The sequence below is a fragment of the Camelus dromedarius genome, chromosome 4, assembly GCF_036321535.1.
Source record: "Camelus dromedarius isolate mCamDro1 chromosome 4, mCamDro1.pat, whole genome shotgun sequence".
Lineage (NCBI taxonomy): Eukaryota > Metazoa > Chordata > Mammalia > Artiodactyla > Camelidae > Camelus > Camelus dromedarius.
This window is the reverse complement of record NC_087439.1, coordinates 38,209,246-38,224,003: the sequence shown is the minus strand read 5'-3', so window position 1 is coordinate 38,224,003 and position 14,758 is coordinate 38,209,246. Positions and strand designations below refer to the sequence as shown.

Genomic DNA, 14,758 nt, shown 5'->3' with positions numbered 1-14,758 from the left:
TGCTGGAGTTGGGAAAAGGGTGGACTGGAGAAGGGTCAGTGATACACTTTAATTTGAGTCGCTTTCAGGACCATAATTTCCTTTGGTTGTCAGCGGGCTAGTAGATGTCAACCGTGTGCGGGGGACACTTCCTCACCTAGAAAAAGAGAAAGAAAAAGAATCCCCTTTCACGAGATAGGTAGGGTGGTGTATCCTGGCTGGTACACGCTGGGAAATTTTTATTTTTAATTTGGTGTGTGTGTGTGGGAGGAGTGAGTGAGAGGGGTGGCTGGGTGGGCGGGAGGTTGTGGGGAAGGGAAGATTTGGATAATTGTCTAGGCATTTCCATGCAGCCCCAGTGGCAATGAAAGAAAGATGCACATGCCTCAGAACCCTTCACAGTGAATGCTTAATAATCACTATGTCACCTTGGGGAGGAAGATGTCAGTGTGATGTGCTTGGCACCCTGAGAAGTCGAGGCACCACTCTCATTCTTCCACAAGTTAAGGCTCTTCACTGTGGCACAGGGGCCTGCCTGCTCCAACTCCCCTATCTGAAACCCTCCAGTTTTCTAAAAACACTTGCTCCAAAGAAGGCTTAAATTTCTGCCTTGAGAGTTGCAAATCAACGTTTATTTCATAAAATGGAAGCCATGCCTCAAACATTTAAAAAAATCCTGTGTGTGTGTGTGGGGGGGTAGGGTGGGGTGGGGGTGGACAGAAACCTAAAAGATGAGAATCATAGGGAAGAAAAATGAAAGGGAAGTCTCTTTTAAACAAAACTCTCCAGCCTTCTGATTTTGGTATCCTGTCTCTTAAATGTTTTCAGTGGTCATCAGTCAGGCTGCTAGCAATGAGTAACAAATTTCTCAACAAGAATGTGAACATTTCTAATATAAATTAATAAATATGGATTGTCCTTACAGGATTTTAGATTTGCTCCCATTAAATACAACTGTGTTTCTTTAGAAAGTTTAGTTTGAAAAATAATTTTAAAATCCAGTGACCTACTGGTTGTAATAAAATGTCACCAGAACTGGTATCACCCTTCTATCAGGTTACTGGATAAAAAAACAAGGATTTTATAAACTTCCCCCAAATGTGATTTATTTCTTCAATTCGGGAACAAAGAACACATTAATGATCACAACATAATGTTTCATCATGTAGCTAGACACACAGTAAAAATTAAAGCCATATCTATTAATAAAAAACCCCCAACAATCTAAAGTGTTTTAAATAATCCTATCATGATTTTTATCACTGAGCAACAAATGTCTTATGTTTTGTATTTACTTAGATGCTATTCTCTATTATAGGTTTATTCAAAAAGAACATCACCTATAGCATAAATAATCAAAAACTTAAAATGAAAACAAATGAAAAAAACCCTATAAACATGACATCACCAAATTCAACAGATCTAACTAGAAATCCAAGCAATAAGCTTAGACAATTGAAGCAAACATAAGTTATTGTTACACAATTCCATAAGTCACATACACAACTTTGAATTATGGTAATAAACACTGTAAACATGAATATAATGAATTAGTTTTCTACAGAATGATCTTTTAAAAGGTAATACAAGAAAGTTACAGTGTAAGTTTAGGAAAAACTCAAACATCTGTGACACTGATTTTTCAACAAATGATCTTGAACTACATTTGCAACCAAGTACCTAGTATTACAAACCCCAAATCATCACATAGAACTTGGTATGTCTGTTTTCAAATGTGTCTTAAGTCTCCCCATTAAAGTGTGAATTAAGATGCCGGAGGAAATCCCCCCTGGATGTAATGGATGGTGGGAAAACTGCTTGACAGAATTCACATACTCGAGGTATACGCAGTTCTGAGCCTGTGCCACTTAGTACCGATAAGTCGCTGTCTTGATTAGGAAAGGGCTTCCAAATGGGCTGCAGAAAACAAACAAAAACATCTTCTGTTATTTGTATTTAAGATCCACTTGCACTTAATTTCAAATTCAACTTTTCTGAATGGGTTATGTGCACATATAAGAAATTCCCTAATATGAAAGCAAATTAACTTTCCATAGTATTAGCATGAGGACATGACTCAATTCTCTTTTTCATAAAGGACATAACTTTAAGAATCACTTAAAATACACATTCATGCACTTTCTTCACGTATTAAAAACTTCCAGCTGTAACACCAGCACCAGCATGTTTTAATACCTGTTATCACAATGGCATAAGTTTTGGAGCAACAGTTAATAATTAAGACTTTCAAAAAATTAAATTCTATCTTTCTATTTTATATTGGAAGCCTTAAGTTGTAGGGCCTTTATTAATACACAGCACACCAGACATGATGTGTGTGTGTGTGTACATGCATTTTGATCAAGAGCAATTTAAATTTCACTACTATTTGTAAGCAAATATACAATGAATCATACAGGAGTAAGTGTTCTGATTTTTGAAAGTAATTTTTTTCTTTTAAAGTACTAAACAAATTGCATTATTAGTTGTTTTTTGAAACCTCAAATATTTAATCATTCAATAAAATCTAAAATCAGATGCATTCTTTTGACTTCTTATTTTGCTCCTGTTATATAGCCCATAGTTTGGCCTTCTTACCCTTCCTTGTGGCTAACTAAAGGGAAACTTGTTAACAGTTGCCCAATTAAAGAATTATGGAAAAGTCTAATTCAACTGAACTACACCTCCATTATAAGCAGCACATAGATACCTTAAATAACTTAATTTTTTAAAAAAACATCTAGAAGGGCAAGAAAAAGCATTTAGTTCAGCAGCAGGTGTGCAATAAATGTTGACTGGACTATCTAATTTTCCATAAATGTGGTAAACCACAGTATTTTAAAAATTTGCTTTCTTACCTTGGCATAACTAAATTCTTACACTTTGAGGAAAGTCACATTAAAAATTCAACTTAAAGAGATTGCTTTGTGCTCCTACTACTAATATATTTTTAAAATAACTGCCTAGTCCAATACCTGACACAGTGTTAGTTTTCATTCCCTTAACCAATCTCTTTCATTCTAGTTAACCAATCATTACATAAACAGTATATTATTAATTGAAGCATTTGGGTTTCACGATATCACTGTCTTCTTATAAACATTTTACTGGACAGCTGTGTACAGTTGGTGTCAATATACAAAGTCTGTCTAAGCTCTGAGATATATTTAAATATTAGTACAGAGGGCTTATAATAACACTGACTCAATCTTTTTGTGAGAAGCGGCAATTTTATTACAAAAAAACAGTAATGTTTAAAATACATATTTTGAAATTTGGGGTAAAGTTATTTTTTTTGGAAACATCTTTCTTCCATGATAAAGGACAAACAGTACTGTCAGTATATAACAGAGCTAACTAAATTTTACTGTTGTCAGTTTAAGCAAAAAGTGCAATTGATTAATATGTACTACTCTAATGGGAAATTGACATGGATATAAGTAAAAGGTTATTGTGTTGAAGATAATTTTAATTGAGATCTATAAAATAGTTAAAAAATAGACTCAGACGCAATTTAGCTTCTAAATTTGGTAAGCCTTGCCCAATTTATCTGCAAAGATACTTATCCTTCTCTATTAGGGGCTATTAGTTCAGATTTGGTCTTTTCATAGAATTTAGTTGGGACCCCAATCACTGACTCAGCAAATACAGGAAGAAAAGAAAATCGCATAGAACAAAAATAAGCAAATATATTTTAGAATTTATTATGATAGCTGAATGTATAAGAAAGGTGTTAGGTAATAACAATTGACATAAAATAAAAATCTGAACTATGCAACCAAAATTTCACTTCCCTTTGTTATCAACAACTCAAGAATTTTATATTTATCATAATAGCTTTATTAATACAAATAAAACAAAATGTTTTTTAAAACCCCATTTTAAGAAATATTCTTTCAATCCTAAACTGTAACATGGCCTTCAAAGTAAATGAATTTCTATGCCTTTTCTGCCAAAATATCAATTATCTAACCTTATGCCCCATGTCTTGTGACAGCTCAACACCAATTCTCCTGCATTTTTTAGCTGAATACTTTTCCATCAAGTAATCACATACCAGCTGTTTCCCTTGCTGTAGCATAGAAAGCAAATGCACAATGCAGGGTGCCATCTACTGAAACATGAATGCACAGACTAGTAAAAGAACAAGCAAGACAGAGAGGAGAAAAAAGTAACAAGCATTAGAACTGATGCACTTCACAGCTCCCCAGGAATTCTACTTGCAGTAAATGAAATTGTTTAATTTGTTTCACTAAGTAGTAACTGTAACTGTGGCTATGATGTGAAATAAGGTACAATGTAGAACATAAGTGAGTTTATAATTAAAGCTTATGGCAGAGATGCTTAGTTTTCTGCACTACTAAAATATACCACAGCTTGACTACTGCTTTCTTTGTATGCTGATTTAAAAGTCTAGTATACCAGAAATTGACACATTGTAAACTGACTATAACTCAATTAGAAAAAATAAATTAAAAAAAAAATCTAAAGAAGTCTATAACCTACAAAAGTACTTATAAAGCCAAAGGATATTAAACAAGTTGATGGTATTTGTTTGTTTTTTGTAAATTAAATACCTCAAGGCAAAGAGAAATCAGACAAATGTTTGCAAATTATATAAGCATTTACACTGATCTGTATTTTTACAGATTTCTATTTAATGTAACAATTATATGCTTTTCACTTGCCTTAAAAATTTTTTATTGAAGTAAAAGAATCATTCTGTAATAGACCTGAGTAAAAGGGAGCACAGGAGTGGATTGGGGTAGGGGTGGAGGGACTGTAAGTAGTTTGCAAGCTTTAGTAACATTAAAGTGTTTGATTAAAATCACACATATGTAGAGATTATTTAAAAAATATATTAGGCTGCTTATTCAGTGGCAGATTAGAAACCAAAACCAAAACCAAACCCAAACCCAAGCCCTACGGATCTACTTCTGTATAACTAAGAATATAATAGAAGTGTTAGTTAAAAGACGGTTCACTTACTTTGATAAAGAGAAATATACAATGTGATTACTTATAAAATCATGCATTCTTGTAAAGATATGATGTACACAACTTTTTGATAAAAAATGCCATTTGCTTCACAGAATGAAATGTAATAAAGAATCCTATTATAATACTGATGCTGAGTAAAAGCTTTGAATAAGGGGCTCAGAAAGTGATAACCCACTAGATATGGATAAGGTTTACATGTATTTTTAAATGTGCCATAAATTTTAAGGCACTTTATAATAGAGCCTCACCATATTCATCTTTTATAATTTCATGTCATTTATTATAGGACTTGGAATTTTTATTGAAAGCTTAACTTTGGCAAGTCATTAGTTTAAAAAAGGATGTCTGATAACCTGAAAGAGACGCGTATCTGTGCACGCATAGCAAAACGTGTGTTCACACATAATGTTTGTTAATGCAAAACAGTTACCTGCTGTGGTCCTCGGATAGCTTTTCCTGGGGAATCAAGTGAAGTAAAAGGTGCATCAGACGGGTCCTGAAGTGGGAATGTATTTATACATAATTTGTTATGGTCTGCAGGTGGCAAACACGGAGCTCTATCCAGAGTTGTCCTGATACAAGTGTTCACAAGACTTGAGGGTTTTGTTTTGTCAGTTGTTTTAAGGTTTTGTGTAGCTGAAGCTATCAGTTCAATGCCCTGAATGTCAAATAAAGTTTCTTCTGTTTTAACAAAGTTTCCCGGGTTGTCTCTGGGCTCCATATTAAATGTATCCTGGCACACAGCCTCAAATGCGGTGGGACCAAGGACATTGGGTCTTTCCGGAGTGCTATGTAAGAAAGTAGAGTCACTGTCTGTAGGTGGAAACTTGACATTGAATTTAGAAAGTGATTCGACAGAGTTGTCTTCCTCATCTCGGGCCAATCCTCTTGGTGTGACAGATGTGATGCACGGTGCACCTCTATTTATATCATCTTTAGCCTGAGGCTTAAACAGCACTTCTTGCTTATCTGTTTTATCCGTACACTGTATAGGCACAGAACACTGTGTCTCTGCAGGGAAAAAAACAGAAAGGGAAAACAGTTGCATTTCAATCATTCTTAAAAATCTGAATGTTCAATTCGCCTTGGATAGATGAGTATTATTTTTTCTATTGATTTTTATAGCAACTGAAGACAACTGGGAATTTTTACATTTGCTACCACCTAACACAGAAATATTAGCAGTCTCCAGCGGGTGAAGTGGAATGTAGATTATTAGTCACAGTTTAACTTTGTCTTTTCCTGGGTCTTGCACGGTAAGCTTTGCATCTTGTTCACAGTTATACTGCTCTACACTTAAGAAAAATTTGCTTGTAGTGTATACACTTAAACATTTTGTCAGTAATGGAAGCTGCAACTGTGAGCTTACTTAGACAAATAAGTTATTAAAAGGGAAAATCCTTACCAGGAATATATTATACAGGTTAAGAATGTATATGAATTAGGTCATTTACATTCCCTAACATCCCTGAGTGACGAAGTGTGTCACCAATCAACTTAGCCATTGTCTACCCTCAACAATCTATGTGAGTGAGTGGTGCTGGTGGAGGGGTTGGAGAGAGAGTAGACTGTGGAGACAAAAGAAGGATGACATTTTATGATGCATGTTCAGAAAATTTATGTGAATATATGATTCTCTCATCTTATTAAAAAAAAAAAAAGCCTCTGCAGATAACAGATAAGTATCAGGTAGACACCAGGGTCTCCGTAGCTCATTTATGTAGAAGCCACTTATCTAACTAACTCACCTCTAGGACATAGGCAAAAGCTAGAAAGTAAGTAAAACTGCTTTTGAGGAGACCAGCTTACAGCCACAAGGCCCAGAGAAAGATGAATTTTGCTCTTATTCTAATTTGAGACTTGTCCTAACAAGCTTGACGATGTTTCTCTAGTTCATACCTGGTTAGAAGCAGCAGGTTACAAAGTATGGATATGAGTTGTTGAAAGCAGATATACAAATCAATAAGAGCTAAAAGCACTAGAGGACACAACAAACAAAAAAGCAGATATAAGAACTCAGAAAACACTACAGTTTAGCAAAGAGCCAATAAGGGCTACATTTTTCAATGCAAAAAAAAGCAATGATCAAAGCATTCTCCATGTTGATGGTACTAAGACATTATAAAAAGCTAAGTTATGTTCCACAATGTTACTTCAAGAAAGCAGTGAGGTTGGAGGTTGGTAATGTGTGTATTTTCATCAAATGAACAAATGGTAAAAATAATTTTTTTAATTAGCACTTTAAAAGGTAGTCATCAGTGAAGCTGTACATTAACCAATGATGCCGATTTAAGCAGACACAGTATACAGAGCCCTGCACACAGTGTCCGTCCAGGTTAGTAGGCACTCAGCAAATGTCAGTTCCTTTCCCTTCCTCTGGTCTTTGCAATCTCATGACACCCTTCTGTCTTGGGCACAGCACATTCCAACATGAGATGTTTTCTGTTTGGACACGATTGCAGTACAATGCAAACAACTTCTTTGGTTCACCCTTTCATATACCTACTGCCTCTCTTTAGTACATACCTTCTTCTCTTACTGAATTATTACAGCAGCCTTTGGCCTGTTTCCTTGCTTCTAAATTTCTCTCATATACACTCTGTTGTGCACACTGCTTTCCCCCTACCCTCCCTTAGTTTTTCTAAAGTACAGATCTGATCATGTTATCCTTTTAATAAAACTTTTTCATGGCTCTCCAAGGCCTTCAGCCTTAAAACTCATATAAAACTACTCATGATTGGCCCTTAGTTACCTCTCCATGCTCTAATCTTTCACCATATCTGTTTCACTCCTGGCTGTAATGAACTTTGGTACAGTTCTCCGAACAGCCATGCTCTCGTCTCTGGGACTGCCAGAACTGTCTCCTTCCATTATTACTCTTAGCCTGACTCTTATTTGTCCTTCACTTCTTGGCTTAGATACTATTTTCTCTGGATGGCTCGCTGGCTTCCCAAGATCGGTCTAGGCATGACTCCTGGTGCCCTGAGGACTAAACACTCTGTATCGTATTTTCAAATATACCTCTTTCTCTCATTAAAGTAGGTCTCTTGAGGTCCTAAACTATGTATTGTTTCCCACTTATCCCAGTACCCCTCAATAAATACATTCTTTCCCACATATCCTAGTATAATAATCTACTTTTACTAGATAATCTGTCTGACTAGGAGAGGTATAGTAACTGAGACCAAGCTCAACTGTTTAACAGGATTTCTTTGTCCTCTGAGGTTCTTCAAGTCTATTAACTCTCAAGTAGTCATTTTTCCTTGTAGTAAACTTAAAAGTAGCAGGAAATTTTAAGAAACAGTACTTTCTTTGTAGATTACATTTACTAATTGCAAATAACAAATCAGGAAAACCAGCTGTTGAGGCAACCAAGTTATGTAAACCTGAGAAGGAGGAAACACTTATCAAAATGTTCTTCAATAGGAGAACAAGTGAATGCTGAAGAATGTGCTGCAGCTGCTAATGACCAGTATTAACATTAATAGCACTTCTATGTGCCACACACGGTTATAACCATTCTATGTGCATTAATTCATTTCACATTCAGAACCAGTGTGTGATAGGCACTATATTATCCCCACTTTACGTGTAAAGGAACGGAGACATGGAGAGATTGATCCCAAGGCCACACAGCTAATGAATGAGTAGTAGATCTGGAACTGGATCCCAGCAGCCTATGCTCTGAACCATTATGCTAAATTGAACATGTTAGTTTCTTCATTATAGAGAAGAGTCTCCAAAATGGCAGAAATGTGCTCTGAATTTCTTTTCCAGTTGTAGCCCTAATCCCCTTGTGAACAAAACATGGAAAACCCAAACAGGTGCAATAAAGCATGTATTTTCCTTCAGTATAGCTAGCTAGCATAACTCAGCACATTAAAATAATCTGATTAATCTGCTCAAGCAGTGAGAGTTACTATCTATTAACATATAAAAATAAAAAAATTTAAACCTAAGATTTCTAAGGCTACTAGAAATCCAAGCTTAGAAAGCATAAAACCCAAACGAGGTACATGAAAGCACTTGCTATTCTGACACCACACTAAGAAATATGATCAGATGAGCAAACTGCCTTTTTTTTAAACTTCAAGGACACATTTCTGCAAGGAAAAAAAGTAAAATAAGAAATTTTTTTAAATTTCTAAATTTTAAGTACAGGCTGTCCATTTAGACTGCTTCTTACTTTGACTACCTTGTATATTGACCAAAAAAAAAGGTCTGATGGTTGTTTGTCACCTCTAATCCTGTATCCTTCTCTCCTGATCTCCACTGAAATATGACCCTGCTTTATGGACTAAATAGTGCTTTTTGTGAAACCACATTTGCTTAAACATGCATTTTACCTTTATCCTTTCTCAAGGCTATTGTCAATATATGAATGAGGAGAAGAAAAAAGTAATAAAAAGGAAATGTACAAGTCTACTAACTCAGCAATTCATGAATTATATCTGTTTATTTAAAGTAAAAATCAAATTTTAATAAAAAATAACAGGACAATAAGTTGTATTATGCAAATCATATTAAAAATAGTTCCTTTATATTTGTATTAAATGTACTGTTTATGCTTAAAAAAAAACCTGAATAGGCATTTTTTTCTGACATTTCTTTTTGTTTCTTTCCCTCTTTGATCTACTACTGTCAGAAACACAGTATTTGATATTTTGGTTTGTTTAGACCCAGCAAAACTTCACTGGAGTCGGTAGCACAGAGGATCTAAAACATTTCAAGAATAATGTTGTATTTATTATTTGTGATGCAGTTAATATAAAGCACAAGAATAATGTTAGAAAGCATTTTAGTGGGGAAGAAATTGAAGTTAAACACTGTATTCTAGTTGACAGATACATACTCAGATTTAGATCTGTGCAATTTAAAAATGGTCAAAGTATTAAGCCATTGATAATGGGGTAGGTTCTCTGTGTAACTACGAATATGTCACCATTACAATGTTTTGAAAAGATGCTGATGTTCAAAAAAAGCATGTTTATGAATTCTGGGTACATCTCTGTAGCTAGTAGAGTTTAAATAAATAAAAATATTTCTTTTACTTCAGAAGTACCTAGTGTCTTTAGTCTGCACAAAAATCAATTTCTCATGAAAATTACAAAAATTAAGGTGGAAAAATTGGAGTTCTTTTTGGGGAAGTAGAGGGAAGGGAGGGGAAGAGATAAATTAAGTCTGTCTACAAAGATTGTTTTGCTTCTCCAACAGCACACGTGTACCTTTTCTGAAAATAAGATGGTAGTAGTAAGCAAAAAGTGAATTTGCACTATGAAATGATTTTTAAATAACCTAGCTATAAGAGCTGTAAGAAATGCAAAGTGATCTTTAATTAAAGGAGTGTTAGCACTGCTGCAACGTCTTTCAGAGTGAAAACTGTAAATCACATCTCTTGGGAATTATATGCAGCATATCTCAAATCACAAGGGTAAAGGAGAATTTATCATTATAAATGATCGGTTTACCTTCCTTTTGTTTACAGAGTGCTTGGTAGCCAGATTCAATCCCTAGTATTTTGCTATTCATACCGACCTACTGGAGCAAACACCAGGAAGCCAGTCTGGGGTTTTAGGGAAGGGTGGAGCTTTTAAAAAACACGCTGCAACGTATCTGTAAAACAGATACTCCTTTTAAGTTATATTTTATACTACATTTGTACATTGTGCCTCCAACAGAATTGGCCTCATGAAATGTGAAATGTTTATTTCTTGAACCAAATTATAAGAATCTATCCATGGTGTTTAACTTTCAGGCAGAAGTTAAAAACAAACCTAATGTTATAATTTTACTTTGCTTATACATGGTAGTGCAGCTCCAAGGCTGCTTCCTCACATATCAATTAATATTCAATAAGACTCCCAAATAGCAACTGAAGACTTTGAGTGATATATCCTGTATTACTTTTCCAAGGTGGGACTCCTCATTAAGATGATTAGTAATTGTGTCATTCAATTCAGTCTATACAGTGCCACACAAAATAGAGGGAGGGGGAAAGGGCCAGTAATTATATAAGGTCATACATTACAGAACTTAAAACAGAACTTACCCATTATAGGTGGTGAGAGGCACAAGATGCAGATCCTCAGCACTTAATAAGCATTTAGAAATATTTTCACAATCAAAAAGAAATCAAATTCAACCAATAAAGTTAGTATTACTGTACATTAAATCAAACCTTACCAGTTGCAGTGGTTGGTACATTAAGTTTGCTTAAGTGGTCTTTTTGTGCTTTTGCCAGCATGCATATTCTATGAAATTCTTCTTTCAGATCCCGGAAAGTCTTCTCTATAGAACCCCTAAAAGTAAATCAGTATTCTGAAATGTAAGGCTATATCTTCAAATTTTTTTGTTATGATTTAATTGGCACAGCACCTTTTAATGTACCACAAAATAATCACCGAAATTTGAAGTTTAAAACATAAAGAATCATTTTATTATTAGGAATCTAGTAAGCGCATATGGAACATGTACTCTAGCTTCTTTATTTGTCTAAATACATACAGCGTCTTGGGATCTTACTGATATTCCAGTAAGCCACACGGAATAACAGGAGATTCGGGGGAAGGGAGTTTCAGCAGACATTTGAGAGGAAAAAAGACCAGATATTCCCTTGACCTTTTATTCAGCACCAATCACAAGGAAGGAGGAAGCATAAGAGAACAGCTTCACTAAGGGGTGCCGTCTTGTAATGCAAAGTGTCTTGGAATCTGACTGGATAAGCATCCCCACCTCTTGGGGAGGGTCAAGGAGGAGGGTGGGAAGGGAGCAGGGATTTTCTCTTCCTCTCTATTTTAAAGCATATAACAAAATGTTTGTTTAGAAGTGCTGGTGAAGTGGCTAGACTTGGGGAAACTTCCATTTTGTACTTTGCATATTTTCCATTTTAGTTTGTCAATAAACATGTATTCTTTTTAGAATCAGGAAATGCAACAGATACTAAAGATAACTGCTATTTTTATTTAATTAATTTTACTGTTTTAAAGAAATAGTCTCTGGAAAGCTGTAATCTTGTGCTTCTATAAAAAACAAAAGTATTAAAGAAAGGTTAAAGTTAAAAAAAATCACTTTAAATTCCTAAAATGTCTCCTAAAATAGCTCTAATATTTGGAGAGCCAGACACAAAGTGACAAAGTTCTAATACATGAATGTAGTGCACACTAGCATATCTACTTATTCATATATCACACTATGCTGTATTGACTTTTCGTTCTCTGTAAACAGAAGGAAAATATTCCTCACTTTGATAAGGTTAACATTAAAATCCATCCATATCAAACAATGTGGCCATAATATTTGTTCTACTGAAGTATGAGAGCTCCAGAAAATTCAGGTTTAAGACCCATCTCTGCTATTAACTGTGTAGCTTATTTAGGTCACTTTAACATGGAGGAGGCTTGAGATGGTCTCTTCTAGTTGTAAAAGGCTGCTATATTTTCTCACGATTGCTAAAATTTTAAAATATGTAAATAAAAACATATTTCAATTTTATAATTTGTAGAGTTGGCAAAAAAGAATATAGAACTACCTTTCATGGAATGAATGAATGCCAAGACTCCTTGGTGATGCTTCTTTTCTTGGAGAAGAAATCTCTTGTCTTCTTACCTTAAAGATATAAAATAATTACCACTTTAAATTGCTTCTATACTCAAATGAGAATGGGTTGACAGAAAACACATCTTCATCAAAAAGAAAGTTTAGTTAGCTTACAGATATATACATATATAATGTACAACAGAATTTTTAAAATGAGAGCAGGGAAAAAGGAAAGTGAAGGCAGAAAAATAAGATGAAGACATGATGTATTTCTGGTAACTTCTTCAATTACTATTTCCAGTATTGATAATTCAAGAAATTTCCTCAAATTCATATATTGATCAAATTGCTACTCTGACCAACAAGCAACTGACATGACTAGAAACTTAAGGAAAAAAAAATCCCTGTGTTTGTGTGTGTTTACTTCTTTTCCATTACTGGCCTATACATTTAAATCAATGTCTTTGTATTTTGTTATAGAGTCTTTGCTGAGGAATGCAGCTGTATTACAGGAATAAAGAAAACTAAGCTACAGTCCTTAGCATTTAACAAGCATTTTAAAGATAGTGCAATTATGTATTTAAGCTGCTTTAACACAAGTTCTTGCCTTCCACTCCCACCCTGTGGCTTCCACTGGTATTACACTTATTATGACATTTAAAAATCAACATTAAAGAACAAGTAATAATTGACTGTATAGTTCAGAGCTGTAAAAAATTCTTCAGTCATACCTAGAAAATTTTGTGTACCTTTTAAAGCTACAAACTGATAAATTCAAATCTTTGAAGGAGTCCTAATATTATTCAATCATAAATTATAATTCAGCCAAAACTGTATAGGTCTTATTTAAGTTCAAATTCAAGCCAGTCTTTTATATTTAGTGACTTTTTATATTTTATTCAATTAAGGTCATTGTAGCTATTACTAAAATGGATAATTTTACTTCATTGTTTCTTATCATCTGAGTACATCTCCCTTAATCTTGCTTTTCAAAAGGTTCTTCCAATTTCTTAGGAGTCTTATTTGTTCTTTAGGGAAAAAACTTGATTCCAGTTTGTTTCTCTTAAAATTAGTATCTTTGCCAATTTTTTCAGTTTATTATTCTACTTTCTCAGCTTTTTCTAAATACTAGTGTTTGCATAACATTTCTAAAATAGAGTATTATTTTACAGTTTAGTAAATTAGTAAGATATAATCTTGGCAACCCAAACAATTTGTGATTTTATATATTATGTCGTCAGATTGAGGTAAAATAAAGATCATTTGCTGCTGCATACTTTTTGTCTGACAAATACTTAGGCCTTTTCTTCTAGATTAAAACTGCTTTGTTGAGCTTTATAAAGCAGTCTTATCAGAAGACATTTTCACATTCACAGTTTGTTTTTAAAAGTGGTAGACAAGGTTTTTCTTTAGTGTTACGTGTAATTAGAACACTCAATGGATTTTAGTGTGGACTAGGAAGAAAGGCAACATTTTAAAGCTAACCAATCATTCGGAATGCTACAAGTATGAAAACAAACCCTTAAAAAGTTGTTTTATATTAAATCTGTAGCAACAAAATCAGAGAAGAGGTAATATTAAGAGAACAGAAACATTTGACAATTTGATATATTAAATAAATAAAACGTGACTAAATTAAATGGAATGATTAATCTTCTTTTAAAATTTACTATTAGAAACTCTCAATATGAAAAATCCCATTTTATTAGGAGCCAAAAAGAACCAAAAAGAAGTGCTCTGTAATTTTAGCCTGAAAATGAAGATAGTTAACATAGAAACAGTAATGAATACTATTCTAGTTTTCACAGTACTGACTTTGACATAAAGTAGGAATGACTGCTTCTGAAGTTAAACCTTGAAAGCTAAAGTGGGGGAGGCGGGGGGAGAATGAGGTGTAGGAAAAGAATGGTAAATTTTTGTTTGGCTTGCCAAATAACTGGTGTTGACTTCTGTGGTGTCTAGATTTGATAGCTGGTGTGGGTGAATGTATTTGGTAAAGATTCCTTGGGTGTTTTGGCAGGGGGTAAAGGGAGGGCTGCTTTATTGCGGAATTTCTATGAAGTATCTAAACTAAGGTCTTCAAGCTTCTTTAGGGTTAGGAACACCTCTGTTTACTATTATTTCTGTTATAATTATTGAAGAAAAGTATTGCTGATTATACTAAGTATAATCACACCAAATAAATCACACCAAATAAATTCTCTCATTCACACCAAATAAATCTGTTGATATATTTCAAATG

The 14,758-nt window shown here is 34.1% G+C and overlaps 1 protein-coding gene across 7 annotated transcripts in view; it reads right to left on the bottom strand.

The window, feature by feature from the left end:
• Window positions 1–1,075: 1,075 nt before the first annotated feature.
• The window catches only part of TANK (TRAF family member associated NFKB activator), a 79,825-nt gene continuing 66,142 nt past the window's right edge, over window positions 1,076–14,758 (bottom strand). For all 7 annotated transcript variants that reach the window (XM_031451532.2, XM_031451534.2, XM_031451536.2 and 4 more), the window contains exons 5-8: window positions 12,509–12,585; window positions 11,164–11,279; window positions 5,411–5,991; window positions 1,076–1,896 (exon numbers count right to left, since the gene is read on the bottom strand). In XM_031451532.2, the coding sequence (XP_031307392.1) occupies window positions 1,720–1,896; window positions 5,411–5,991; window positions 11,164–11,279; window positions 12,509–12,585 (951 nt within the window). In that variant the 3' untranslated portion in view covers window positions 1,076–1,719. The remainder of the gene's footprint in view (window positions 1,897–5,410; window positions 5,992–11,163; window positions 11,280–12,508; window positions 12,586–14,758) is intronic.